The following is a 26,620-nucleotide window of genomic DNA, read 5'->3' on the forward strand; positions in this document are numbered from 1 at the left end:
ATAAACTTTTAAAACATTAATAGATTAAATAGTTTCACTGAAGAAAAACGTAGATTTAATTGAGCTAGAGCCAGACTAGTTAGAAAACTGAGATGGAAATGATCTTTTCTAGCAGAAGCATTAAATACTTCAGTAGCTGCATACTACTGATTTTAGTATCCTTAGCTTTATATTTTGACATATGACAGTACAATCCTCTTACCTCATCTTCAAAAATTTCTAAATTTTTCTTGGTTTTAGTCCTTTCACATTTGAATTTTCAAATTGGCAGGCTAAATTCAAGATTTTATTGTTTTGTTTGTTTATCATTTCCTGTTCTTTCAGTTCTTTTTCTTTCTATAATTAATTTTATTCCCACAGGACCTTAATCCCAGGTAGTCTATTTCCAAGAAAAGTTACATACTTTGGCCAAAAGAAGAGGCCAAAATACTGTGGGTGGTGATTTTTAATAACAGAAATAATAAAAAAAAATCATTAACTGCAAATATCAGAATTAGTCTCTTTTGTCCCTCAAGTACAGAGAATTTCTGATAGACATTACAGAATTTCAAAATTAGAATTTTAGAATTCCAAATTCTTAGACTTTCAAAACTAGACATTTATGGAACTTTAAGCCATCAAAACTTATGTCCACCTTGTGTCAACAAAACTAAAATACCACTAAAGGTAATATGCTGAAGTTATTCTGAGAAGTGATGATAAGATGCAGCCAAAGCCACATTGTTTCCTTGAATCTTTCAATGTGTGGCAATATCCAGAGCTTTAAAAAAATTTACAAGGACAATGGCACAAGTTAAATGCTTGCTTACAAGTCTTAAATTTCTTATCTGTGATTCAATTCATCCTTAAAAATTAGAAAATAATTGAAAGGTTTCTACTAAATAAATAATGCACAAATATTTCTGAAACATCCTAACTTTGAATCTAACATGTGAGAATAAAATGTACTGCATATAATTGTATACAATTATAGATCAGGACAGAATATTTAAATCTAGACAGATGTCTTAAACCAAACCTTAAAAAATAAACAGTAATGTACATAGATGAAAATTCCACTGGATTATTAATTATGTAATCTTACACTATTATAAAATTTGCATATAATTAATATGTGTACATATTGGATACCATACCAGTGACTCTCAAGGAAGCATATCAAAAAAGCTTTATATTCTGCAAAATCACTAACAAATATGAGATACTGGTATCACCATCATTTTACTGACCCTTTACAAAGGATACAAGAATGTGATGTGTACAAGACCTCACCAAGTCCCAAGATTTGCTACAATTTTCTGAACTCAATTGTCCTAGAAGCTGTAAAGTACCTGCACCAGGGATGTTTATTAAATATTTAAGAAAAAATGAGTAAAGTAGTTGGAGGAAATCTCTACTTTAATAATAAAGAATAAGTAAATTTCTTATAATAGAAGCAAATAAATATGACTGAGAAAAGTTAATGTACAGTTCATTATGCCAAAAGAGAGAGGCACTCTACGGGATTTAGAGCCTCTATACAATACCAATAAATAAGAGGCAATAAGATAAAAAGAGTTTTTAAAAGAAGGAAAATAATACTAGAAGGTCATAAGCTCTACTAGCAGTGAAAAAAAAAGACCAATAGAAACAATGTCAATTGAACACAGATAGTACTTACCCAAAGAGCACTATGATATCTACCTATAACTATATATACTATCTGACATCTTGCTTTTTTAGCTTTTAAAATTTCAGGTTATCTTGGGGCTCTTTCTATAAGAGTAATAAAAACTTGCTCATCTGAAAAATAAGATCCATATAGTTCATTATACAGGTGAACCAAAATATATGGAGAGTCTCCTATTGATGAAGATTTAATTATCCTTAACAATGCTTTAATGAATTACTTTAAGTATGTGTTATTTCATAAATGTGTGAGAATATCTATGGGATAAAGTTCTAGAAATGAAACTGTAGGTCAGAGGATGTGTCTATTCTTCATCCTAAGAGGAGAATGGATCTTATAGATGTTATGTCCATCAAAAACCTTTTCTGGGAACACATACAAATAGGCACTCAAACAGGAGAATAAAAATACATGTATTAAGATAGAGGGAGAAAAAGAGTACAAAAGTCATTTAGCAATTAATCACATAATCTGTACAGATCCTTCTCACTGTTTACAAGAATATGAAGCTCGTGGGTATTATGTTGCCCCAGAGTGCTGGCATGCAAATAAAGATCAATTAACTTTTCATACTGCAAAGAATGTTCTAAACTTTGGGACCAAAAGCAAATACACAAAAAACTGATGCTTTCTGCAAATAATTTCTTATGGGAACCAAGAATATAGGAAACTAAGAAGAGTAATCCATTAAAGGAACCTATTATAGGACAAGATAACTATCAGTATGTAGATACTTAGCACCTTGAATAAAGCTTTCTCAACTCAAAGAAACATTGCCAAGGCAATGGAAAGTTTAGGATTAGGTAAAATATTTGTTAGTCAGATATTTATTTATATAAGGCAGAAATTGAGACAAAATAGGAAGTCTGGTCATCCACAGGACATCAAGTCACCACTGGCATGGTAAATGCTGAGTAAAAGTGGTGAACCAAGAAAGACCAATTTATCTGTGAACTGTATTGACTTAGAGGGAAGTGGGTGTGCCCTGAAGAAGATTAGATGAATTCCTAACATGTTTTTAAAGCAGAATCATGTGAGTCACTCCCAGGAAGTAAACAGGCACTTTATATCTGATGTCTTTTGGTTCACCCTTTTATTTCCTTTCTCATCTTCCCTTAGAAAAATGTCATGAAAACAATCCAATTCTTTATCTTCTCCTAAACTAAAAGTTGGATGCATATAAGCTATATCTACTCAAGCCACTAAAACCGGTAATGTCCATCCAATTTCCTATAGTAGTCCTCTAACTGGGTGAGGCAAAGTGCAACTATCATTCCATCTTCTTCTTACCTTCTTGCCAGTAAGTTTATGTACAAAGTAAGAATTTTTCTTCTAGCTGCATAACATCTCTTTAGAAAGATGTCATGACAAATGGATTTAAAAAGTAAGGTCTCTGGATTTGAATGTTGGATTGGTATTCAGTTGAAGGGCAAGCATGGGCTTTCCTAGATTAAGCAACCTGGATTCAAATTCTGAATCAGCTGCCGATGAGTAACTTTGTACAAGTTACCCAAGCTTCCACTTCTTCATCTTAAAAAAAAAAAAAAGAAACCAAAAAAGTGCTCTAAAATATGAAAAAACAAAGGATACAGCAGACAGTAAGACAGAAACAGTAAAACTAGAATCCCATGGAGATCAGAAGTGTCAAACACTGGTACTCTCAATAATGAGACATATCAGCTATAATAATGTTGAGAGAAGTGATAAATAAGGATAGAAATATACTTTTTTAAGATAAGAGCAAATAATCAAAAGATACTTAATAACACTGTACTTCTCAGGAGTGAGAAGGGATGTTCTAATAATAGCCCTTGAAAATCTATATTATGTTTATATAAATTCAGTTGCCTACATAAAATATCAGCAGGCAACATGGAGGCCAACCAAACAATCTGAAGGGAAGTAGAAGAAATTCAATTTCACTCTGGACAACAGTTGGTGATTTAAAAAAAAAAAAAAATCTGTTAGCCCTCCTATCTCATGTAATCTACATGATTATAGTCAATTCAGAATGTATAACACTATAAGAAGGCAAAGTGTGGCAGACAAAATAATGACCTCCTTAAGATACTTGTAATGCCCAGAATTAATGAATACTTTAGTACCAACAAAGGGAATTAGGGTACCAGATGGAATTAAAGCTACTAATCAGATAACCTTAAACTGGGGAGACAGTCCTGGATTATCTAGTGGACCCAATGTAATTACAAGGTTCCTTAAATATAGAAGAGTGAGGAGTCACTATTAGAATGATGCCTTTCAAGACAGGCAACTTTGCCAATGTCACTTTAAAAACAAAAAAACATGCAAGCCAAGGGATGCAGGTAGTGTCCAGAAAATGGAAAAGTAAGAGGGTGGGTTCTCCCTTTTTTAAGAGAAAAGAGAGTCCTGCCAACCTCATAATTCTAGCTCAGTGAAGTTCATTGTATACTTCTGACCCTCAAGACTATAAAATAAGAAAATGTGAGAGATTTTTTTCCATCACTAAGTTTGAGAAAATCTGTTATAACAGTAACAGGAAACGAATACTCTACTTTTGAGAAACCTTTATGAAAATTTTATAGTAAATATTTTTAAAACTTGAGGAATTTTGTGTCAATTTATTTAGCAAATTCAGTTATTCAGAATTATCCATGCCCTGAGGTTTCTGGAATAACTGAAGCTTTACCATCAACTTGAGATAAATTTTTTTTTTACCCTCTCTTAAGTTCTAAGATCATTAACAAATAAATGCTAATTGATATAACCAGATTACAAACCACATGTTTCCAATACTTGAAGTCCAATAATAGGTAGGACAGAAAAAGGAATGACCAAAATGAGTACTAGAGTTTAGTATATAAGTAAAAATGGTAAGTTACACACACACACACACACACACACACATACACACACACACTCATACACATATATACACATACACACGCAAAAAAATAAAAGCAATTTAATATCCTCGACCTTTTTTGGGGGGAGGGTGCTGAGGATTGAACCCGGGCCTTGTGCATGCAAGGCAAGCACTCTACCAGTGAACTATATCCCCAGGCCTTCTAGATGTTATTGTATCTCTCACTATAAGTTAAATTTACATTTAAATTTCAAAAGCACTTCAAGCTATAGATGGGCTGTGGTAAAGCAGGAACACCTACATCTACTTCAAAACATCTTCTATTGATGATAGCAACTTCAATGTATACTTAATATCAGATAAACAATTATATCATATTAATGTTCTTCTCTAAAGAGTAGAATATAATTAAAGAGAATCTGCCTGGAATCTCTTCAAAGTAAATTCCAAAGACTGGCCAAAAGCTTTTGTTTGACATCAATTTTAAAGGCTGATGAAAGGAAAGAAATACATACACACACTTCTCCAGGCAAAATTTATCTTCTTTTCCTACATTGCTACTTCCAGTTTAAAACTATTCTGCTTGGAGCAGAAGCATGGCTGTGAGTACACAGATGGTGGAGGAGGTGATATTTAAATGGTCTGTGGCAGGAAACAAAACATTTTCAGGAGGAAATTAATAGCAGGAACAGAATGGTAATGTGACATCAATTGGGTCAGAATATTTTAAAAATCCATCACTGCATTCAGTTCTATGAGAATATATTCCTCCTGCAACAAGCTTACAAATGCTAATGTCAAAACAAATTTTATATCCATTATTTGTATCATCTGTACAAAAGTAGAAAGCAAATATTCATAAATACTACTTAAATGAGCTTACAACTTCACATGATTTTGCTTTATATGATCAATAGTTCCATTTAAGACAGATTAAGACTAAGTTATTATAAGATGCCAAGAAATAAGTCATATTCCAAAAAACACTTTTCTAAAAAATGGTTTTTGATAATTTCTATTATCAGTCATTCAGTAGTATGAGAGAATATAATATATTGAAAACAAAGCCAGTCCTTTCATAAGAAAATAGATGAAAAAAAGAATAAGTACTAACAACTAGACTAGGCCACTTTGTTTTACCCAGAACATGGCATTCTCAACAGACATCATTCTCAACAAACATCTACTAAAAATGGCAATAAAAAAGAAAGATGATTATGTTTCCTGTCTAGGAAATATCATTCAAATTTGGAACACAGTGCTCTTAAAAAAGAAACAGTGACCTCCAACCTTAACAAGAATATCTTCTTAGGAAGGCGCTATCATTCACTAAATGCCAAAAGTGCAACAGCCCAATGATGTGACCTGATCAACATTCTTTCTTGTAATTTTTCCCTTTTTGGTATGTGTCAGGCACTGGGAAAGAGGAATGATCTTTTCCCCCCTTTTGAGAAAGAACATACACAAACAATAAAACCAATGTGTGTTGAGGGAAATACCACAAATAGGCAAATATTACTGGGGCTGCTAAAAAGATACCATATATGTACATGGTCAGGAAAGATGCTGATGTTATTACAATTTTAGAATTTTAAATAGCAAGTTCCATTATGTGTGATGTAAACAACTGTTTAGAAAGTATAACTTTCATTACTAGGTTAGAAGCATTTAAATCAGCCTGTAGAAATTCATAGACATTGGAATTATAGTTTTAAAATATTTACATGCTTAAGTTAGGCAAACTACTTATCAAATGCTCAAGCTTTACTTTTAAACTCAACTAACCACAAAAGAAGGATTCCTATCTTCTGGGTAAATAAACTAAAGTTCGAAGAATTGAAGCAACTTGCTCATAGCCAGTAAGTAATGAAGTCAGGGTTAGAAGTCTGATGTTTCTGATTAGTCTCACTAAACCAGAAAAACAAGTCTATGTTCTTTAAGTAGCGAGCTGCATTTCTTCTGCTGGAGTTAACCATGGCAAAATAACACCTGTCTTTGTTATTAAGAGATTCATCAATAAATCTTATGCATATATTTCCCCAAACAGAAGTCATTCTACCAGAAGCAAAAGCTGACCAGTTAAAAATTCATCCTTATTTAAAGGACTAGATATCATATAGAAAAATATAAGAGTAGAACAAATTAGCAAGCATCACAGCGTGGTGGCAGAGAGGTACAGCTCCTACTTATAATGCAGGGCCAGTGCCAGACTCATCATTTACTCAATGTCTCCCTGAAAATGGGAGTAAAAAGAGTGAGGCACAGAAAGACAATTATCACATGTTCTCACTTAAATGTGGAATCTAAAAACACTCAACTCAAAGCAGTAGAAGGCAGAATAGTGGTTGTCAGGGACAGGAGAAGGGGCAATGGAGAGGTTTGGGAGACATTGGTCCAAGGATATAAAATTGCAGTTAGAGTATGGTGATTACAGTTAATGCTATCTTCTCAAAATTGCTAAGAAAGTAAATTTTAAATGTTCATACTACAAAAAAAAATGATTAGTATGTAAAATAATGTATATGTTAATTAGCTTGATCTCACCATCCCACAATAAGTATAAAATTTCAAGACATCATATCATATACAATATAAATGATTTTGCCAATCCAAAACATTAAAAGCTAACATTTTTTAAAAAGGAGTGCCAACAGTTACTGGAAGAAGAAAGAAAGGACTCTCCCAGAGGAAAAGCAGCCCTGCCAGCAACTTGATTTCAAACTTCTGGCCTCTAAAACTGAGATAGAGCCAGGCACAGTGGTGCATGCCTATAATCTCAGCAACTCAGGAAGCTGCAGCAGGAGGATCAAAAGCTCAAGGCCAGCCTCAGCAACTTGGTGAGACAATAGCAACTAATTGAGTGTGACCCTGTCTCAAAATAAAAAATAAAAAAGGTGGGCTGGGGTTATGGCTCAGCGGTAGAGAGAACGCTGTGCATGTGCAAGAAATGGGTTGGATCCTCAGCACCACATAAAAATAAATAAGTGAAATAAAGGTATTAAAAAAAAAAGAGGCTCTCTTAAAAAAAAAAAAAAAAAGGACTGGGGATATAGGTCAGTGATAAAGCACCTCAGGGTTCAATCCCCATTACAAAAAGAAAAAGAAAAAAGAAAGAAAAAGGAAAGAAAAAATACCCACAAAAACCAAAGGACAGAATAAGTTACTGCTGTTTCAAACCTCTCCATTTGTGGTCATTTATATGGCAACCACATAATAATTACATAACTAATCCACCACCCCAAAAAGGATACTGAAAAGATTTGATGAAACAGTGCATGTGAAGCCTCTTGAGGTATAATTATGCAATAAATACTAGTGATTGCTATTAATGAAAGAACATATACAAGGCACAGTTATTGTGTACAAATGTAGTCTGCATTTGTATTTTCTTTGAGTGGAAAATATTACACATTTCTCTCCCCATTGTCAAATAAATTACAAAAAATATACTTGGCACCTAGGAAATATTTTTATATTAGCAATTGTGTAAGCTTTCCCTTTAGGAAAGACAAAAAAATTCTCTTTTAATGATTTTTCATTTATTTTGCTAATTTATGCAAAAGGTAGATTTACAAAGAAACCTTATACAAAGTATGGTTCGCTCCTAACCTACTAATTAGATGGAATAAAATGATTAGAGGACCCTAAACCCCCTCTCACTTTAAACATAAGATGTTTCATAAAACTTTCTTCTCTGCAGGTCATGGCCTACAAACACTACAAGCAAATAAGAAATAAATGTTAACTCTTAAGTAAATTCAAGCCCTCCTTAAGTTCCCAAATGTAGGGCTTTTGGTTTACACTGAAGCAAAGAGAGGCCTCTTGTTTTAAATTTCCATTCCCCCTACTCCATTCACTTATAGAATGAGTAGGTAAAAAACAAATAACAACAAAAACAAACAAACACACAAAAAACAAGAAACAGGGAGAGAGAGAGAGAGAGAGAGAGAGAGAGAGAGAGGGAGGGAGGGAGGGAGGGAGAATGTCTGCCACTTGTAATTCACTCCTACTCCTACAAAGAGTTTTCAAAATAAACATATTCAGCTGTGTTGAGTACAGGTCTGGAAATGCCCTGGGGATGAATGTAAAGATGGTTCACATTCGTGAAACTAGGAGAGACAGAATAGCATATCTTTCCCCTGACCAGTGCACCTGCCACACCCAAGGACAGGAGGCTACAAAGTCAACTTGGAAACTGACCTTGTTAAGGCACAGTTCACTCCAGCCATTGGTATGCGATTAAGTGAAGATCAAGTGAGAACCAATCTGCCACACACTCTCAGGCGAGAGCTGATCTGGAAGACTGAAGCTGTAAGCACCACTGGCCTCCTACAGGTGGGCAGAGAAGTGTATGAAAGTCCTTTGTGACAATGAGCAGTAGCAGTGGAGAGGAGAAAGAATGCCTCACTCCTGAGCTGGTACTGGACAAAACAAGGGATTGGGTGTATAACATCCCCTAAAAATGAAAATCTTAAGTGCTGGCTCCCCAAGGGGGAAAAGGCATGTGGTTCTGCCCCACAGAACTGCCCTTGGTCATCAGTGACTATCCTTCAGCATCAAACTCTGCTCATTAATTTCATTCATTTCTGTGCATTAATTTCCTAATTCTCAATAAAAGCACTTTTAGGACAATTTCACCCTTGAATGCAGTGCTTAGTTCAACAAATATTCTAGCACACAGCATATGTAACTACAGGACAATGTCAACATACCACTGAAAACAAGACAGCAATGGCCTTTGCCTTTAGGGAACCAAAGTCCACTGACAGATGAGAATGAGGTTCTACATGGATGAGATTGTTTTTTTCCCTCCAAAGGTCAAGAATGTTAGGAAATTGGGAAGGGGTGTATGTTAGGGATATGAAGTATTCCATACCCATAGAGAGAGGATGTTAATGCTACTAAGAGGCCAAACTATGACCTTTGAGAAACCACAGAACTGGAGACCTCATAAGCCCAGTTTCATCTCAAATGTTTTTTAAAATACAAAGGGACAATGAATTATACACACAAAGACACATGGCTCTCCCAGAAGCTTGTATCATTCTGATGGCCTCTGGCACAATGATTTGTGTACAGGTTTTGTACTTACTCTACCAGTTATACAACATCGAACACTCCTGAAAAGCAGGGACCCTTTTCTTTTTCTTTCTGTAGCTACAAAGCAATTAATGTAGATCATACCAATAAAAACCTGACAAACATTTGTTCGAATAAGTATCACTGATGGGAGGACAGAAGAGGAAAAAAAAACCTAAACCAAAGAAATGGAACACAGTTTTAAAAGGAAGATAAGCAACAGAAAGAAGGCAAAGGGATCTGCATCTGCACAGTTGCTCAATACAAAGTTACTCGACCAGTTTGGGACTTTCACCTCTCTTCATCAGAAGAATATTAGCTCCTCCACCCCAAGTCTCTCCCAGCCCAGGGCTTCAGCAATTCCCGCCTACTCATGTGAAACAGGTTTCTAACCTCTCTCTTTCCTCTCAGATCACACAGCAGAATAGCTGTAATCCTGGCTCTGAGACCTCAGGCAAATTAGTTAGGCAGTGGTCCCCTCCCTTTCCTCATCTTTAATAAGAAAATAATATCATCTATATCTCATACAGTTCTTGCAAAGTTTAATGGGTTATACATAAAGCATTTAGAAGAATCTGACACATAGAACTTGCTTAATAACAATTATCATCATTAAATCTTTCATTATTATATTATAAAAAAACCTCTTCAATAGTTTCCCATTAACTAAGAAACAAACTTCAAAATTTTACTTATAGTAGCCAAGATCTTTTAACTGAACCCACCCAAACCTCCACTCATCTCCTACTCTACCCATCCCCTCAAAAAATGCATTTCGGCCATAAGGAACTATGTTAGTAGTCTCCAGAACTGAGCACAGCTTTGCTTATGCTTTCAGCTCTACAGAGAATATTCTCCTTCCTCCTACTATCACCATTTCTTTCTTTTCAGAACCTCAAATAGAAGACAACAGAACAATGCTACTCTGCTCCTTTCTGACATCATTCACCCAAACCCACATAAAAGGGGCTGCTCTTGGTTGTTTTTTAAGGTCTCTATTTCCAATGAAAGTTACGTAAATAACTTTCCAATTTCTATATGTCAAACACATCTGGTTTATTCAAATTCTAGAAAACATACAGTTGGAGAAAGACATTTGAGCACCTTAGAATCAAGTGGAAGGAGTTTATGGCTCCAAAGAAGGAAAGAAATGCAGGAAAATGAGCAACTTAAAGTGGGAGGAGAGGTTACAGAAAATGGGAAACATGTTGGTTTCTTAATAGCTATGGTATTTTCTATTAACCAATTTGCTACTAAATCCAGAATTTCCCATTCCCAGCATAAATACTGATGAGACAGTTAAAAGAACACTGAAATTGAACCATAAAACAGATGGGAAAAGCAACAGAGCAAAACAAGGACGAGAGGCATGCAGGGTGGGAAGGTTAAGATTATAGGCTAATGCCCGTCTGTTCTTCCTTCCCTCCTCCACTGCATAACTCTAATTCCACCGTTACTACTGCGACAGAGTTGTGACAGGCCAAAAAAAATTTTCTCAAGTATAAATAGAGACAAATGGAGTTGGTGGACTAGGGCTATAAACTGACAAATGGCTGGTGGTGCTTCAAACTGTAAAATGCTATGAATCTAAGAAGTGTGTTCTTTTTTTTTTTTTTTTTTTTTTTTTTTTTTTTTTTTAAAGAGAGAGTGAGAGAGGGAAGGGAGAGACAGAGAGAATTTTTAATATTTATTTTTTAGTTCTCGGCGGACACAACATCTTTGTTTTGTATGTGGTGCTGAGGATCGAACCCGGGCCGCACGCATGCCAGGCCAGCGTGCTACCGCTTGAGCCACATCCCCAGCCCAAGAAGTGTGTTCTTTATTCTCAAACTTAGTCACATACTTTAATTCAACTAAAAAACTTTTTCACAGATGAAGACAGAATTAAAGCTGCTTCAACTTATTCAGAGAATACATATGTCAGAATGCAAGGGGAATGAATGAAGTACTACTGCCACTGGAATATTTTCTAAGCTTCTAATAAAGCAAAATTTTTCAAAGACCACTGACTCCTTGCTAGTGTGGCCCATGGAACTGAAATTACTGGAATATCATATAAATGTCTCCAAAACTGATTCTTTTTCTGCTCCTAGTAAATACATTTAATGGCAAAACACCTTATTGTGTTGTATTTGGAAGAACAAAATGACCTTTCAGACAGGAAACATTTATTGTGACTGTGCAGTAACAAATATAGCTTCTATGTTTTAAAGAGACAGTGGGATGACACAGAAAAATCATTACATTAAGAAGGAAACAGACCAGAGATTGAATTCTAATTTATTTACTTACAAGCTGTGTGACTCTAGAGTATCTGTTTAAATCCTTATTAAGTAGGATGATGACACCTGCCATAAAAAGCTGATATTAAGATTAAATGACTGGAGGTAGGGGGATGAGATGGACATTATTATCCCTATGTATGGGTATGATTGCACGAATGGTGTGACTCTACATCATGTAAAACCAGGGAAATGAAAAGTTGAACTCCATTTGTGTAAAAAAATAAAGTTAAATTAATTAATAATTTTTAAAAAAAGATTAAATGACTGAGCCTGGCACGGTAACACACGCCTGTAATCCCAGTGGCTCTAAAAGCTGAGGCAAGAGGATTTTGAGTTCAAAGCCAGCCTCAGCAACTTAGCAAGATGCTAAGCAACTCAGTAAGACTCTGTCTCTAAATAAAATACAAAATAGGGCTGGCTCAGTGGCTCAGTGGTTGAGTGCCCCTGACTTCAATCCCCAGTACCCACCCCCACCAAAAAAGATTAAATGACTCGAAGATATCAAGATGCTAGCTCAGTGATGTGTTAAGAACAAGAATTTAAAGTACAAGTTTCTTTTTCTTTAGTAGGCTTTACTTACTAAATTCCTATGGTGTACTAAGAAACAATATTGACATTACCCTACAACTTTAAGAAAAACTTTTTTCATGTTTCAGAAAAAAATTAATAGCTAAAGTTCTTGCAAGAATCTTGTTATAGTAGATATAAGCTTCTTCAAATGAATAAAAAGGAAAACTTTCCTGCATAATACTAAAGTAATTTAAACTGTAAACAACACATAGCAAACATAAAAACATCACAGAAAAGTTCCACTAGAAAAACACACATAATTGCTTGGAGACAAGTAACACTGAAAAGGAAGAGGCTTCTAATTAGAAAATAAAGTCTACACAAACATTACAGAACCCGTGAAATCTGGAAAAGAGATAATATTCCATATTTAAATTTAAATTCTACTTTGAAAGATGCAGTTAACTAGCTTATCTTTCAAAAATAAAAATATTCTTAGTTTTGCGAATAATTTGGTAGTCAAAAATATTCTCACAATAACACAAATATTTGGGACTAACAAGTATTCATTCTTTCAAAGCCTAGCCTATATAACATAATTCAAGTAAAACAAAAGACTCTGGAAAGTCCCTCACATTCGCTGTTATAGAATGAATTACACAGGAAAACAATGTTACAAACCTCAGCAACAAAAGCTGAGGTAAAGACAGAGGAATGAGAGAAAGGTATGTTAATTCAAGACTATGGGCTTTTATTGTAATGCAGAAATGGACCTTGACTGTATTACCAGAGAAATTAAATCTATACACACATACACATGAATATAACACTTTTTTATAGGCACTTTAGTTTCAAAGACTATGAGAAGAGATTATGATGAGTAAAAGGAATTTATTAGGAGGGGCTTAGCAACATTTAGAAGCCTATTTATAAGGCTGATTTTTGGTGAAAATGCTAAGTACATTAAACAAAAAGGTTGACAGTATAAATAGTCTGCCACATATGTGTTTTACACAATCACTCCCATTTACTTTTCAACTCACAAAAAGCCTAAGCTATTTCAGTCTTTGAGACAATAATAGCTACAGCAGCCACTGAAAAACAGATGGGAATGACCTGAATTTCAATCCTTTTGAAAGCTCTTAAGCTATGGACAAAAATGTTTATTTGGAATTCTAAGGACACTGCTACCATAAACTAGACTGCCATTATTTATCTACTAATATCTTCTCATGCATGATTTCTAAACTTATCAGGCAAAAGTAGCAAAAATTACTTTGTTTTAATAAAACATTATCTACAATTCAAGGCAATAAATGTATTGATTATGTAATAAACATGTAGTTTTTGATCTTGAAGAGCTGTGATCTTACCACTTAGTAAACATACTGCGTATTATTCAGATTTCCCTTTTCTTTTTTTTTCTTTTTTTTTTATTAGTTGTTCAAAACATTACAAAGCTCTTGACATATCATATTTCATACATTAGATTCAAGTGGGTTATGAGCTCCCATTTTTACCCCAAATGCAGATTGCAGAATCACATCGGTTACACATCCACATTTTTACATTATGCCATATTAGTAACTGTTGTATTCTGCTACCTTTCCTATCCTCTACTATCCTCCCTCCCCTCCCCTCCCATCTTCTCTCTCTACCCCATCTACTGTAATTCATTTCTCTCCTTGTTTTTTTTTCCCATTCCCCTCACAACCTCTTATATGTAATTTTGTATAACAATGAGGGTCGCTTTCCATTTCCCTTTCCATATGAGCAAATAGTGTTTATTCTCACTATAAACCACTAATTAGCTGTTTTTGTTTAAAACAATAATACAGATTAGGTTAATCTGGTGGAATCCTCCTCCTTGTAATTTGCCAATAAGCAGTTGCTGGCAGGAGATCTTCTCAAGGTATTCTACACCTTTAATAGTCCTGTGGTCTGTGTCTTTCCATCTGCATCTTTCTCCCCACCCTTTTGCTGTACCTCCTCTGCTTTCCTGTCTGTCTATATTCAGATGTTTTGAAGTATTTTTGGCCAGTGGTTCCCAACTTGACACACATGAGGCAGCTAGAAGTAACTGGCACACCATTTTCTTTTCACAAGTTATCCATCAATAAAGTCTGCCTAAATCAGGTGTATGTTTGTAGATTCTTGGGCATAAATGTAGAAAAATTACATCTTCATTTAGAACTGCAATTAAAAATTATAAAATCTGCAATTTCTAAAAAATGCAATTATCATCTTAATATAGGGGAAAAAAAGGGTTATCTATAAATGTTTTACACACAAAAAGGAAGGTTCTTACATAAGGTTAGAAACCAGTGTCTCCTTGCCTAGCATGTGTGAGGCCCTTGGGTTCAATCCCCAGCACTGCAAAAACAAAGAAACCCTGAACTTGTCCCGTGAACCCCCTGAGATCAGGTATAAGGACATCCTTTCTATGTCCAGTGATCAGCATAGTAAGCACAGCAAGCATTTATTTGTATATACTCAACAAATGTGAGATGTCAGCACTTAACTAGGAGCTGAGCCTCTCCCCACCACCTCACAGTGATGCCAAACTAGTTTATTCTACTGTATTCAAAGCAATCTGTTTTGGGGCATATTTAAAGGCTAATTATCGGTGGTTATAGATGAATATGGGAGGTTCAGGGAAGGAATGAGTCTTTTTGATCTGGGTAATAGGGTGCCTGGGCCATTTGCCAAGGTAAGTGCAGGAGCAGGAGATGTGAATTTGTAAGACAAGGAGTGGAGTTCTTTTTAACCTTGTGGCTAAAGGGATCTGTGAGACATTCAAGTGAAAAGCAGTTTCAGTAACATGATGGAGCAGAAACCAGACCACAGTGAGCAGAAGAACAGAGGAAGGTGAAAGGAGCAGAACACCTAGCCTGGGCCCAAGGAGGCTAAAATCCTGAGACATTGCAGCTTTTAATTTCTCTCATTTCTCCTCTGCTTTCTATTTCAAGTCCTCACTTTACTCAGGTAAATGCAATCCTTATCTAGTTTCTGTGCTCTGGTGTCTCTATCTTCTTTCAAGTTGTCTCACTATGTATTGTCCATTCAAGTCACTTTTCTGATCAAAACTTTGAATACCTTAGACCCTGCAAAGTAATGTTCTAATTTCTCTTTCCTTCCATTTGTATCTATTTCCAGTTGGAGTAACACACTCATTTAACATGTGTGGAGATTAAAAATCTCCACTTCAGGGTGCTTTCCTCCATCTGCAGGGTCCTCCTCAACCTTCAAGCCTGGCCCATGTTTCAGCAGCTCCAAGCAACCTTCCCATTTGAATGGATTCTCCCTCCTTCAAACCCCTGTGACACATTCTGTCTCTTATCCCAATGAAGAGATTATAAATTCCTTAAATGCAAAGATTATAAATCACTCTTTATTATAAGGTAGCACTGAAGGAAACATTCAAATTTTTTTTGTTTGAGGAATATATGAGATTTTAACTATACCTCAGTAATTAATGATAGTGTTAATGAAAGAAATGTATTCTGAAAGTATAATAAAAACAGTCTGAAAGTTAGAAATTTTTACAGGACTTTAATGTTACTCAGAAAATTACTAAAAGGAAATATACATGGATTTGGATGGGAGGATGAGAGAAAAAAAACCCTCACCCTTTTAGTCTGTTTATCTTTCTGACTTAACCAACACTAAAAGAGAATTACAACTGTCCTGGTCCTCTAATGAGTTAGCAGAATAAACAAAACTTAGGTGTGTACTGGTTTCTCTTTGCAATATTATTTTCCCTGCCAGATGGGCCATAAATTATTGCTTAAGACAATAATTCTGAACCAAAGCAGTAGTTAGCAATAAGTACAATGTTTGCATCCATTACAGTTTTAAAAAGCTTTAATTACAATTTTATGACCCAAACCCACTTACTGAACTAAAGAATCCTTTCTTCAAGCACTTGCATCTTTCTGACTTTTTCAGATAATGACCTACCTGACTTCCCTTTGTCACTTTCTCCCTATTTTCCTCCAGTCACACCCAATTTTGTTGCTAAGAAACAAAAAAAAATATTATCTCCTAGAAGTAAGTTTATAATAGATACCATATTAATACTCATTTATCAATTGAGGAGAGAAGAAAGGAAAAAAAAACTTCTCTGTATCATGTCTTAGGTTCTTTCCATATGCTATTTCATTTATTTTAATGGCCTGACAAGGCAGGTAAGACTATGCCCATTTATAAATGAAGAACAGAAACTCACATAACTTGCCTAAGGGGACACAGCTAAGAAGTGATATATCCAGGATGTGCACTAAATTTGCCTAATTTCAAAGTTAATGTTCTTTCCATTCACCTTATTTTATATCTCTATTTCATGCCCCTTCTTTTAAAATTCTCCCTACAAAGAATTCTACATATTAAAATTTTCTGTCACAAGGACTATTTTAGGTATGATCCAAAAAAATTTATAACAAATAGTTGAAATTAAACAGGTCTTTAAAATAACTGTTTCCTACAATTTTTCCCCAAAGGCCTATAGATTTGAAATACTTTTTTTCCCTTTATAAACATAAGACTTTTACCTACTAAAAAATAACTGTACATTTTCAAGATGTAAAGCTGAAAGTATAAAATTTCCAAAATTCAAAATACATCTTGACTGACCCACATTTACCACATCTGCTTACTGTCAAACTGCCACAAACTCTTCAAGAAAGATAACTTATGTTGGTCCTTCAAATCTATTTCAATTATCTTTATTCCTATTGAAGAAAAAGAAATATATAACATAAACACTTTTTCATCTATAGACTTTTTGTTGACAATTACGATCTATTTTTTAGTGTTAGTGAGCACACAGTCCTTAAAGACATAAAATTTTAAATTTCTTGAAGCCTTAGTTACACCTGATACATACAAAGAATCCTACTAAAGAATTAAGTGTTTGAATTAGGACTGTGGCTCAGTGGTAGTGTGCTTGCCCTAGTATTAAGAAAACAAACAAACAAAAAAAAGAACCACCACCAGAAAGGGAGAAAAAAGTCTTCAAACTTGAATATAAAAATAAATTAGAAAATACAGTCAACTGTCTTATAAACTTAGGAAAGAAAAATAAGTAATATTCTGATTTAGAATGGGCAACCATATACACAAGTCAATAATCAAATGAATGTTTGCTCCTATCTAATAACTCAAACCTATTTAATCCTTTTCCCTTCATTGTAATATGTAGGGTCTTTTTAAGAACACAAAATAATTCATTGTAATTGTTATCATAGAATTCTGATAGATGTGAATAAAAATAAAAAGTAATTTTTAACAGAAATGCTGGTGCCTGCCTACAAGTAGAAGATAAGTTATGGCTATGGTGCTACTTAGTCTGTTTTATAGATAATAAATACGAATCTACTCACTAAGTCCTTTGCTATAGCAAAGAAAGTAAAGAAGCCACAGATTTTAAGCTAACTGACTTTGTTAGGCAAATCACATAAACTCTCTAAACGATTATGTACTCATCTGAAAAATGGGTATAATAACTCCTTCCTCAATGGATTAATACAAGGATTAAATGACATAAGTGAAAAGCCATGCACAAAACAGATATCCACATGCTTGTCCTCATCCCCTCTCCTAAGCAGCACTTTTAATTTCAATGATGTGGGTTTGCGGGGGAGAGAGTCAGACTCACTCCTTCTGAAAGGCAGCATCCTCCAAACTAAGAATTAAAAATCAAAAGCAACAAGCAAGCAAAACAAAGTAAAATCGAAATCACAGAACAGACATTAGACAAGCCTGTAAAATACAAAAGAGAAAAAAAATAACTTTAAAAGAATGAAGAAGACTTTAGTTATTAAAAAGAGAATCCAAATAAATGTCTTTTAATTCACCTGAACTGAAATATCCCAGAGAGTAAAGCCTTCAGGATTATTAAAAAAAAAAAAAAATCTAAAATCCTGCCTCTATGCTATTATAGTGAAAGTAAAACAGAGTTGAACCCATAAAGCTAACAGTAATAGGACATTAAGCAATCTGTTAAAATGAAACAAAAGATGGCTAATAGCTTCGGTCTGGTACAATGGCTACTTTTTCTTTTTTCTTGTAACTCAATGTGCTTATTAAATTATTCCAATCTGTCATTCATTAGCAGTAGCTATTGGATTTCTGACAATTCTTCTGTTGTTTGAAGGATGAGAATGAGGACGAAGAAAGTAAGTACATCAATATTTTTTAAAACTCAACCGTTCTAGATCTTTTACTTCCAGACATAACAAGTTTCAAACTAAATGAAGTCTGAAGAACAAAATAAAAACAAAACAAAAAACCAATAGATATACTATTATAAATAATGTAAAAAACATGGAAGATTTGAAAAGCTGTATGTATGTTCTCTGTGATTCCAACAAAATTAATATAAAAATATGAAATAAGGATAAGAGTACATGGTACTTTTTTGATTAAATGCCACTTGAGTATCTTATCTGACCTACCTTTCACCTTAAAGTCAGCAGAGTAGTGTAACAAGTCACTGTGCTAACCTGGCATAGTTTAAGACAGCACCAACAAAAAAAGTCTCATTTCCTGATTCTCTCAGCCAAAATAAGCAAACTAAGTTGGTTTGATCTAATAACAAGTTCTAGGGAATTTATCCATTTACAGTTGAAAAACCAGAACAAGAACCAGGATTTTTACTACAAAAAGGGAATTTAGAAATCATTGCTGTCCTCATTTTTTAGACAAAAAAAATTAAGGCCAAGAAGCTGGTTTCCCCAAGTAATCAGTGAGTTAACAGCAAGTTTATCTGTTCTATGTACATAAACATAGAACATGTTTATTGAATAAACAAAGTAGTTAAAAATCTTATCCACAGAAGCCAACTCTAGTATAGTTAATAGTTATTAGACATCAAAGCTTTTGAATGTAATGTTCTTCTTTTATTAGTTGAAATAATATAATTTTTTAAATGATCTATTTTGACTTAAATCAAAAATTATACACAAAATGAATTTTGTTGGGAAAAGTATAAACGGCAGCCGTACCCCAGAGAAAAAACCCCAACATGGCACCTAAGGACTTCTTCTTCCTACCTTCTTCTTCTCTGCAGTGGCACCAAAAGTTCCCGCCCTTGTGAACTCTCCTGCCGGCGCCAATTTCAAATCTCGCTGGCGGGGAACCTTAGCCCCAATGAGAGCTAATTCCTGGGCGCGGGAGCTGATATCTGGAAGAACTTGCCAATAAACGGGTGGCCTGCCATTTATCTAAGCCCTACCATCTCCTCTTTAGTTCTATATAAGCACACAGCTTTTTGCAATAAAATTGGAATTCTCCCGGCAAAGTGTCTTTGCGTGGGGAATTCTTTCAGATTTGGTATTTAAAAATAAGCACACTGCTATTTGACCAATTTCCCTGAGAAGGAAAACAATTTTAATAAATTTTTCATAGTCTAGTTCTCCTAGAATTAGTTTCAGTTGCAGGGGGAAAAAATTCCAATCCTTTTCAAGGATAGAATACAAATTAAAGTCTCCTACATCTCTATATGCATTAGACACCCTATTTTAGGATATTAAGTTTGACACATTCGAAAACATACAGTTTTTTAAAAAAAGTAATGGATATGTAATAAAAGTACTTAATAAAAGATTCATAAAAGAAAATGGCTGGTAATTTTCATTGGGCTTTCTTTCTTAGGTTCTCTCCACCCTTATATTCTTGGGCCAAGGAGAAAAGAATTTGCTAATAGTGGTAATCATCAGGTGTCTCTTCCCCTTCCACTCCCTTCTCTTCCCCTTCATCCTCTCCTCCCTTCCTCTCTTTCTTTCTTTATTTATTCTGGATATTGAATTTAGGGATGTCCTGCCACTGTGCTACATTCCCTAGTTCCTTTTTTTTTTTTTTTTTTTTTTTTTTTGAGACAGAGGCTTGCTAAGTTGCTGAGGCTGACCTCAAACTTGTGATCCTCTTGCCTCAGCCTCCTGAGTAGCTTAGACTACAGGTATACACCACCACACCCAGCTATCATCATGTGTTTCTACAGTGTTAGGTTTTTTGTGGTACTAGGATCGAACCCAGTGGCACTGGTACTTTATCACTGAACTATATCCCTAGCCCCTTTCATTTTTTTATATCATGAGACAGAGTCTCATTAATTTTCGAGGGTTGGCTTTGAACTTGCAATTCTCCTGCCTCAGCAGTGCATTCACTAATAAACTAGGGATGGGGGGTTGGTCAGCTCCTTCCTCTAGCTTCCATTTCTAATAATGAAGTCAATTTTCTCCCAAATCTTGCTCTAGCTCTGGCCAAGCAGCTGTAACCTTCCAAAGCCTTCTGACAATTTTTTCATAGGCCCAAGAAAACTTACATTGGAACCTTGCAGTGACTGACAAATTCTATTCCACTTCTGCCCCTTTCATACTACCCCTCTGACCTCACCTCTTACTAGTCTGTATCCACTCACTCTGCACCAACAGGCCACTGCACTGGCTTATCTCTCTGTTTGGCACTGTCAGGCCCCAGACAGCCAACAACCTCACTGGGGCTTTCTTCACCACCCCATTTCAAATTGCAATTCTCTACCTCTGCACTCCCTGTCTCCCTTATGTGCTTTATGTTCCCAGTAATGCACACTACATTATATACAACACATTCTCTTTTGCTGTTTATTGCCTGTCTGCTCACTAAAATGTCAGTATTATGAGGGCAGGGATTTTTTTCTGTTTTGTTCAGTCTTATGTTCCCAGCATCTATAATAATACCTGGAACATACTGAAAGTTCAATAAATATTTGTGAAATAAACAATTCCATGTTTGGCAAATAATGCTGGTTATATATCAAATAATTATTCATTAGATATCAAAAGCACAAAACTATCCAAGATGTTGCTAAATAAAAATGAGCAAAAAACATGGTCTTTGCTTTTAAGGAGCCTATTTGGAGAAATAAGATTAATTAAGTTAATTACTTAATAATATAGATAGCACTGGATATAACTATTAATCAATTATGTTTATTTGTACATGACTCAAAGAATGGATCTTGTTATTTCTGATTATACTTATTGTATAATTAAATGTTGAAATGAATGGCATAAACTCTTTCATGTAAGTTCTGAGAGGTAAAACATGAATGAGTTGCAGCAGTAGGAAAGACGATAGGCAGAAGACAAGGGTTAATATAGGTTTTGTGGATATAAAGGCACACAAGGGCAGCGAACAGGTGGTAGGCATTGCAGATGAAGCAAATTTCACAAAGGGCCATAGGAGCATGTGAGAGATGCTGAGAAACTTATTCTAAATGGAATGGAGGATATTTGACAAGGATTAGTGGTGACATGGAGAGAGCAACTTGAGTGGGATTAGGTTACAGAGAACACATTTTTTTTGTGTATTGTACTAGGATTGAACCTGGTGGCACGGGTACCTTATCACTGACCTACATCCCCAGCCCCTTTCATTTTTTAAACCATGAGACAGGGTGTCATTAAGTTGCCAGGGTTGGCCTTGAACTTGCAATTCTCCTGCCTCAGCCTCCTACATTTCTGGAAAAAAATAGACATGCACTCAGTATCCAGGCAGAGACCATCATCTTCTAAGCACAGCATTTAGGTCTGGATAGAGCTCATAGTGTACACTCTTGCACCCAGCCTGGATCCTCAGGAACCTTTCTGTGGATGTGGTATACTCATGCCCCCGGTGATCCTTGCTTTGTTGCTAAAGGTCCACACCAGAAACTTTTTGTAGAAGCAACAGAAACCCCCTCCTACTGCAGTGTAGGCTGTCTTGCAGGTACTTGCTCTCTCTCGCTCTTGCAGGACAGCTGGTAGCAAGAACTAACATGCAAGGGAGGGGTAAATAACCCAGTTCCTTTGCTTCAAGGCAAGAAAAACTCTATGGTACAGTTTTGTTCCCAATTTCCTGATGGATAAAATGAGGAAATTTGATTTTTCAAATGAGAAATCACATCTTTGTTCATCTCAGTTTCTCCTGCTCCTCAATCCTTCTTCACTCGCTCACTATGAACAACAAGCAACATCTGAAAGAAGATGCTTCATGTATCACTTGCAGAGCAACCCCCATCTCAGGTTCTGCCTCTAGGGAAACCAAAGTCAGACAAGTCTGTCATGGAGATACTACATATTCATGAGGAAACCTATATTTATAAAGAAAAGAGCTGCACAGAGAAAGTACTGTTGTAGGGGAATTCGGAGCAGTCTGATTGGTGAGAGGTGGGATAAAAGAGTAACTGGAGGCCAGATAAGATGCTCCTCAAATTCAGAAATATTGGCTATAACAAACAGAAAGAACTTAAGAAAAATATGGCCTTGGTATAGAAAATAATCAAATATAACTCTTTAAAGTTGTATTTCTTCCCTACAAAGCAAAACTTTCTTCAGTTAACATTGTCAGTGATATACCATGAATTTCGCTAAATACAGACAACATTGAAAAAGGCTGATATTATTTTACATGAAATGTTCAAAAACATGAAGAGAATTACAATGAGAAGAGGACTCTAAAATTCTCCCTATTTTAGGTCTCTGACTATCTATATTTAGAAAAATGAAGATAAGATTATGTAGAATTACCAAATGTTGGCAACAAGTTGGTTTTGTAAGTTGATTTGTTAGATTTTATACTTGAGCAGCTTAAAAGAATCTTTATTAGAGTCAGTAGCAGACTGCTTAAGTTGGAAATGCATAAAAACAGAGTAACATCTGGTTTTCATCTATTCTTATGAGGCCCAGAGTGTTTTCAATAGAAAATAAGATACTAGGTCCTGGTTATAAAATAAGAAGCACAATGTGAAAACAAGCAGGGTAGTATGAAAAAAATGACACATAGCCCAGAAAAAAAGAGCTTATACAGTTATATATACATGCAATTTTAGAATGTGAGAAACAGACCATAATCATTTGTATTTGTTTTATTTTTGAGATATCTCAGATAAGTTAAGCTTCTTACATTCTTGGTTCCCTTTCAAGATTCATACATGGTACAAATGCCTATAAATAAAAAATGAACACCTCATTTAATTAGTAACAACTTTTACATTACATGTCTCAATATATAGAACAGAAGGATAATATTGAAACAATTGTTTATGCAATACAGTACTTTTCTCATTGACTATTTTTTACTATTAAAATGCATAGCTGATATTCATCAAAATGTAAAATACATATAAACATCAATTCAGCAACCCTACTGGAAGGAATTTCTTCCATAAAAACAAAAACACACACAAAAAAAGGACCCCAAAGAGAGAACTAGTTAGAAAGTCATAATACATTGAAGTAGTTCTAAGTCAAAATCAAAATGTAAAAAAAAAAAATTTATTCAACTAACTTAGTACTCATCCAGACAAGCAAATATATTTTACTCCATATAAATCCTTTAAATAGTAATCCTAGGACACCTAGGATAGCAGTGGCAAAGAACTGAGAAGCATTTCCAAAGTGCATTCCACAAAACTCCCATTCCCACAAGAGGCTCCAAGATAAAAAGATTCCATAACCAAAGATAATGGGAAAACATCATCCTTTTAAAGGTTCACAATAAACATGATAACTTATGGAAGACTGTGAGATGTTTGGGGAGGGTCTTGATGGTGTTTTCCAATTTTGACAGAATACAGTGCACTTTCCGTTATCATCAAACACAAGACTTGTTTAAAACCCTCCCTAACTATGACCAAGCTTCCTTTCTTATACACCTAAGGTTCTGAGCTATCACTCAATCACCCTCTCTCCCTCCATTCCCTTACTTGCTTCCTTTAAACTAAGCCCAGGACACTTCAATAATTCTAACTTTATAACTCATTAGCATCAAGTGGAATGTAAATGTAATTCTTGGTGCTTACCTTCAGAAATTCTGATTCAACATAGGAATCAGTATTTTTAACATACACTACAGGTGATTTCAATGCAGGCCTAATGTTGGAATGTTCTAATACCTAATATAAAGATGACTATTTTAAAAGTGAGTTCAAAATAATGTAAAAAATAATAATTTTTTAAAATCCAGCCTTCAAACAAGTGTATAAAAATTATTTGTGGCCAGGTAAGGTGTTATACACCTGAAATCCCAGCAACTCAGAAGGCTGAGGCAGGAGGATCACAAGTTTGAGGTCACACTCAGCAACTTAGAAAGGCCCCCAGGAACTTAGTGAGACCTATCTCAAAATAAAAAATTAAAAGCAGGGGGAAAGTGTTGGGGAGTGATATTGGCCAAATTATATTGTGTATTGTGTATGTGTACAAAAATGTAGAAATGCCCTGATATCAGCATGTAAAATTATAATGCACCAATAAAAAATGTGGGGAAAAATTAAATTAAATTTCAAAAAATAAAAAAATTGAAAGGGGTGGGATGTATCTCAGTGATACAGCATCTCTGGGTTCAATTCTTAGTACAAAAAAAATGTATTCAGGAAGAAAAACATGGGAAAATGCACTGTAAGAGAACACCCCATAAGGGGCTAGGGTGGTGGCTCAGTGGTAGAGCGCCTGCCTAGCATGTGCAAGGCACTGAGTTCCATTCTCAGCACCACATATAAATAAATAAAATAAAATAAAAGTCTACTGACAACTAAAAAATTTTAAAATATTTTAAATTAAATAGGAATACCCTCTAATATACTGTTCAGAATATTAGGGTAAAGAATTTTTTCCCCTACATTAAGAATTCTTAGCCCTCATAAGAAATTTCAGGAATACTTGAATTCTCTGAAACTATAAACTGTACACACAATTTTTATGAATATGCAAACATGCCTTTGTGTGGAGAAATAATCCAGAGCTTTCAGCAATTCTCATACTGCTCAATATTCCAACTGAATAGTTACTACATTTTTTATTTATCTACCTGAAACAATGATAATAGAAACTGCTTCTTAGTTAATGGCATGAATCATACATACACACACATACAGAGAGAGAGAGAGAGAGAGAGATACACGCATACACAAATTCTTGAGTATCATTTTCTCTCTCAGAGCCAAACTTAACAATTTACCTTTGCAGAGTCATATTCAAAGAGCCGGTACAACCCTTAATCTTGTTCTGGGCCTCGAGATGAGTCATTCCATGGGCGCTTATTCCATCAATGCTGAGGACCACATCGCCTATTCTTACATTGGCCTGGAAAGCCTTGCCGCCATCTTTTAGCTGTAATAAACAGATTTCATTAGGAGCAGCAATCTTTAAAAAACAAAGAACAGTAAAGGCAGATTAAAAATTATATTTTTCTTATATCAAACATATGTTAATATACTTTTTAAATAACACAAAAAATTATACTGCTTATCAGGTAAAAGCCCAATTATTTTTACATATTTCTTAAATTCTTACTCTATAAAAAAGTGAAATAATTTTCTGAGAAAGGTTCCTGATAATTTCTCTATTTCTTTATTATGCAACAGTAATAGTAATATGAATGAGGAAGAGAAGTAGTTAAGGAAACTTCACATTTTAGCAGAAGAAAAAGTATGTAATCTGAATGGACTTTTTATACTCTTTTAGAACTAATTTTTAAAAACTCTTTAAACAGCTGTATTTTTGTTTGAGCACAGAGAGTAACACAGAGGGAGGATCTATCGAACAGTCCTTCCTGTTGAGTCCAGTTCATATCCAGTGTTTGGGGACTGAATTCTTTTAGATCACAGGCCCAAATATCTTTTATACTGGGTGTGCTTCCTGCACCAGGCATTCCGCAGAAGTGGGAGGAAACTCATATCTGAGACTTTCAGACTTCTTTGTGTTTCACAGTTCTAAATCCCCCATCTTTTTTCTATGTATTTATATCATTTAGCATGAGCTCCTTTCAAACTTCATGTGTATATATTTCATTGCTCCAAATCAGCAAGTATAAATAAAAGGGAAAATTATGTGGTTTTCATAGATACCTAGAAATATGAAAAAATACAGATCAAAAGAAACTATTCTAATTCAAATGACAAACTCTGTATTCAATAAGTCTAAACAGATTACACTGAATGTAGAAGATAGGTGAGATGAGGCCCAGGAAAGGAAGTAACCAGTATTCCTCTAGTACTTGAAACTAAAGTTTCTGTTTGGGATGATGAAAGTGTTCTAGAAATAAATAGTGGTGATGATTGCACAACACTATGATAAATTCAATTAACGCAACTAAACTGTACACTTAAAAATGATTAAAGGAGTTAACATTTATGATATATTATATGTGTGTGTATAAGATCTAAAAAGAATCTCTAATAATTTTAAGAAACACAGCAAAATTCTTTTAATTTTT

The 26,620-nt window shown here is 34.8% G+C and overlaps 1 protein-coding gene across 1 annotated transcript in view; it reads right to left on the bottom strand.

Moving 5' to 3' along the window:
- PDLIM5 (PDZ and LIM domain 5) overlaps positions 1-26,620 on the bottom strand; it is a 125,226-nt gene that overhangs the window by 33,864 nt on the left and 64,742 nt on the right. The window contains exon 2 of the mRNA XM_081303662.1: positions 25,364-25,515. Coding sequence (XP_081159788.1) covers positions 25,364-25,515 — 152 coding nt within the window. The remainder of the gene's footprint in view (positions 1-25,363; positions 25,516-26,620) is intronic.

The sequence above is a fragment of the Spermophilus citellus genome, assembly GCF_964194105.1.
Source record: "Spermophilus citellus genome assembly, chromosome: 8".
NCBI classification, from domain to species: Eukaryota; Metazoa; Chordata; class Mammalia; order Rodentia; family Sciuridae; genus Spermophilus; species Spermophilus citellus.